Source organism: Pygoscelis adeliae, unplaced genomic scaffold (assembly GCF_000699105.1).
Source record: "Pygoscelis adeliae isolate BGI_AS28 unplaced genomic scaffold, ASM69910v1 Scaffold66, whole genome shotgun sequence".
In the NCBI taxonomy this organism is placed as follows: Eukaryota; Metazoa; Chordata; class Aves; order Sphenisciformes; family Spheniscidae; genus Pygoscelis; species Pygoscelis adeliae.
In genome coordinates, this window is record NW_008825167.1 from 12,027,216 (window position 1) to 12,031,935 (window position 4,720).

Consider the following 4,720-nt stretch of genomic DNA (forward strand, 5'->3'; position numbering starts at 1 on the left):
TTACCAAAGAAAGCTTTTTTAGTTCAGGTTACAAAGGTAAGAAAAATCATGCCAACTCTTGCCAAGTTCAGTCAGGAAGAAGAGGGGAGGGAAAAGAAAGGAGTACACACTCTTCTAGAATCCCTGCCCTGCCCCCAAAGTATGAAAGTTTATTAACAAACAGAAACAATAGTCCTGTATTTCAGAAATAACTTTTCATTCTGCTGCACGTACACAAGTCATTCATTACACTAAGGTTTCTTTTTAACACTTTACACTTAGTATTTAAAGTTCATTTTCTGGTTTTGATTTAAATAATAAATTTTAAAAGGACAAAGCATGTCACTAAACTCACTGCTTTAGAAAGAGGTTAGAGGAACAACTACAGAAATCATTCCTCCTTCAGGCATGCGTACATAATTCCACTGAAGCATGTCACATTGACTATGTATATTCTGTACATAAATGTGAAGCGTTACTACTCTGTTTTGCCAGTAAGTTTTGCATCAAGCATTTTAACAGCTCTATCCACATATCTCATGCAGCATGTGCACTGATACTTTACCTCCAGATGCTATGTAGAATCCACTGGGAGCATACTTGGCAACTACAACCTGATGGGCATGCTCAGTGTAGATGTCAGCAATTGCAGGATTCTAGTTTAAAGGAAAAAAAGTTACTAAGTTGTATTTCCTGGTTTTCAAAGGAGTAAAATCAGACATTCAAAGATAAAATTCAGAATTTCTCCTCACACGCCTACTCTCACACCCTTCCTTCCAGCTTAAATTGAACTAGTGTCTAAAACTGAGAAGTGCAGTACACATGGCAGAACACTGCTGTCCAGTACTACTAAAACAACATACTAATTTCTAACAACTGACACAAAGTATTTCCTCTTTGAAAGGAGGAAACAGCCAGAACTTCTGTGACCCTTTCCTCTCCAATACCTGCTGAAAGGTAGAAAAACACTCTCCAAAATAATAGGTCAAGCACTGGACTTTCATTTTATGGAGCTGACCCAGGTAAGGCAGTTACCCAAGCAGAATACTAAACATGAGCTCTGCTTTGCAACACACATATCCAAAAGTTCTACTGTAGTCAAGTATGAAAGTTATGCATACTGTTAACCATATTGCATGTCTGTTAATCATCACCATGTACTCAAGATCACTCAGTAACCAATGAGGTGTGGAAGGCTTGCTCTTTCTTGCCGGTTGCAATCTGGTTAAAAAGCTAGTAGGCTAGCACGGGAAAAGACATTTTCCCTAGTGTCAAGAGTTGTACTGGAATTCTGAAAGAAATTCACTGCCACTCCATTACAAATTTATCTCTTCAGTCTTAAAACATGTTTTCAGATGCTTCAGGTTGGACAATAAAACTGACTCAGTGTCTCAGCAGACCAGGAGTGTCACACTACAGAGGTGCCACACAAATCAAAAAAGGATGACATGAGGGCAAAATCTGCTCTCAAATTAACTGTATAAAAAAAGCCATTCTGCACATCTTCCAAATATAGTGCATATATGTTACAACAGTAATACACTACTCCTTCAAAAATTTTTTCTACCAGTTAACAGGTATCTTCCAGTTCCAGAAACTTGACTCACATGGTCAAAACAAAAGTCCATTTTAACTGCTATAATTAATACAGATTTATTCAACCAAACCAGAAAACCACCTGATGTAATGGTATGACTCAGCCATCCAATCAGGAAAAACTAAAACACCTGCTCTGTGTTAGAAAGCAGACAGTCTCCTTCTTGCAAGAGTTCTTGCTGTTGCAGTACTGTTACATCTCAGGAGACAGAATACAGCTTACTCAGGCAAGAAGCAGCTCTTTTTCAAAAAAAGCTTTTGTACACTGCTTGAGTGCATTATAGCCCTACTTAAGTCACAATCATCTGCATTTACAGCAAGCATGTCAGTTCAGGGAGCTCAAAAACCCCCACACTTCATTAGTAAAATAGCAGCTACTAATGTATGCCATTACAGCAAAAATCTCCAGGAGTCCAAGAAGCTAGGATGATGAGAAACTAGACTTAACAGACTGACTTAAGGGGTTAAATGGAAGATAGACTCCCAAATTTAAGATACAGTAAATAGAATCAGGAAACCAGGTAATAAGTTAGAGCTGCCGATTTAAATGCTGTTTATTTGATAACATTATTTCTGTTTGTAAAGTCAGTTTTTTAACTTGCATGTCTTTTATATCAAAAACAAAAAAAAACCCCCACTTCTAAAGATATTTTAGGATAAGATTATATTGTTAGCTGGGACAAATGCAGTACCTAATACTAGATTCAACAAGAAGGGTGAGCTTATGTGGCTTATTTCGAACACTGAAACCAGAGCCACATATGAAAGTGAGCAGTTGAAGTTCCAAGCTTCAAAGTAGGTTTAGACCCATGAATACGATAAAATATTAATGAGGTATGAAACCTTACAAATATCACTAGTCCTTCTGACTCTCGGTGCTCTTCCAGGACTTTTTCCTCATTAAAGTAAGTCTCTAGCTCATGCTCAAAGAGCAAGCATTAACCCTGAACACAATATTCACCACCACTGATTAGCTAATACTATATAGCTTCAGACTTAAGAGAAAGGTGATCACTGCATTCTGATGACCTGGGTTTTTTTTTGGAGTACAACCATCCCATTGGAGAACTGTTCATGGAGGGATTACACACAGACCTCCCAGTATTTCATTTGGTTATTGCAAACTATTATACAGGCTTCCATATTTTTCAGAGAAGGCATGGCTCTCAACTAAAAGTGGACACACTTCCACGTCGGGTTAGGAACAAACCGCAACGTTCTCCAACACAAAAGCCATAGCACAGGCTTTGGTTGGTTTTTGTGTCACTGCTACAATACATTCTGTAGTTGTCTGCAGAGCACCACCTGTCAATTATTAACAGTAGCAGACTCTCCTTGCCAGTTAAAGTTTGCATATCAGCATGAATTACACCATAAAACTGAAGGATTTCTGACTTCCATTCTCAACTTCCCTTGAGAGTTTTAACAGTCTAAATTTGAATTCCCACAATCCCACCTTGCCTGTACTCAGACCTTGCCACGTGCTCTACATTCCAGCTCATGCTGGGACTAACATTTGCACTGGGCAAATCTTCAGTGACCCGACTCAGGAAGATAAAAGCAAATTGTTTTCTTCCAATTTAACCCCAAAATAGGGTCAGATGAGCACTAATGACAGTGCAAGGGAGGAGGTCACAATCCGTAACTTTGGCAAGAAATGTAACGTAAGCAGAGTGGCTTTTCTCTCTTCTCTCATCACACCGTGTGCCATTACAGCATTTAACTGGGGCTTCTGGTTTCAGAAAATTGAACTTTTCTTGGTACCAAGAGTGAAACACTATTACAACAACATTATACTGAGACACTGAAACCAGAGTGCAAGCTCAGTTTTGTTTTTAAGTGGATGAATTTAAACTGATATCAAACAAGAAATTTTCAAAGAATTAAGTTATTAGTAGCTTTTGTATATTACGGCATGACAATGAAGAAATGTCTGAATATAGTGGGGGTGATGAGCTAAATCGGGAAAACAGTTCATAAAAATTCAGTTTACAAAGGTGACTTACAGAAGCAGCCACAAACAAATTCATTGTTGTGGAGACCTAAAAATTCCAGAGAGGTATGACCTGCCCCCCTGCAGCCCTCCCCATTGCAGGCCAAATCTGCACTAGGAGAGGAAATCTAGGGGAGAATTTGATTTTCTAAAGAACAAGCATTTACTTTGAAGAAAAGTATTTTTTGAAAACCGGTAGCAAGACAATAGCCTAGACAGGCAATGCTTCCTCCATACTTCTCAAAGGGATGCCATCTTTGAAAAGAAATAATTTAAATAACTCACTTAACATTTCTCTAGTTACCACCAGAGAAGAAAAAAAAAAAACAAACTAAACCTCCACACCACTGAAAACATTAACTGGGGCATTCTAATATTTAATCGATGGGAAAAGTTCCCTGTGACCAGGGCTGAGAACTCAACATGCAGACAGCTTGCCACAGAGTCAAGCAACTGACAACTGTTTTGATTCCTGGAGCACGGAGGGCAGGGGGAAGAAACTACGGACTAATGCATTTAAAGATCGGTGTTTGCAAGTATTTGCATGCTTCTCTTACCAGCTAAAGGCCCAATACAGCAAATACGGAAGAGTTCATTTATTAGGCAAACACAACACTCAACTTCATAATAGTGATACTTAAGAAGATAAACAGGGCCAACCAGAATATACCAGTCTCTCGTCTATACATCCTGTCCAAAGAGAGGTAGAGAACTGCACATTTTACTGAGATTTTCTACAGGTTTTTACAGTTGCTGCCCATGGTTTTATGCCTGAGTCATGCACCCTGCTTATTCCCTTGCTGCTGATCACAGATCTGTGACCTCAATCGAAATTACTAAGTGTGAATGAAGCACAGGCTATTAAAGGAGAGAGGCTGGGAAACAAAATGAAACTTAGCGAAAGCTCTATACTACGAAACAAAATAAATTAGGATACATTACATCAATGTTTCTGATGACGACACATTTTCCATTGGTATAAAGAAAATTGTTGCCCTTAGGATCACCTCCGATAATTTTGGAAACGCCTCGTTCAACCTGCGGGAGGCTGGCGAACACTTTTTCTACGGGACAATGAGAAAGGGGGAGAAAAAAAATAAGAGGTTTTATGTCTCCCCGTTAACGGACGACAGCCGAGCCGCCAAACGCCCC

General features: G+C 39.1%; 1 protein-coding gene across 1 annotated transcript in view; it reads right to left on the reverse strand.

Moving 5' to 3' along the window:
• The window catches only part of WDR1 (WD repeat domain 1), a 36,460-nt gene that overhangs the window by 15,198 nt on the left and 16,542 nt on the right, over nt 1-4,720 (reverse strand). The window contains exons 2-3 of the mRNA XM_009328897.1: nt 4,511-4,632; nt 545-635 (exon numbers count right to left, since the gene is read on the reverse strand). Of these exons, the coding sequence (XP_009327172.1) occupies nt 545-635; nt 4,511-4,632 (213 nt within the window). The remainder of the gene's footprint in view (nt 1-544; nt 636-4,510; nt 4,633-4,720) is intronic.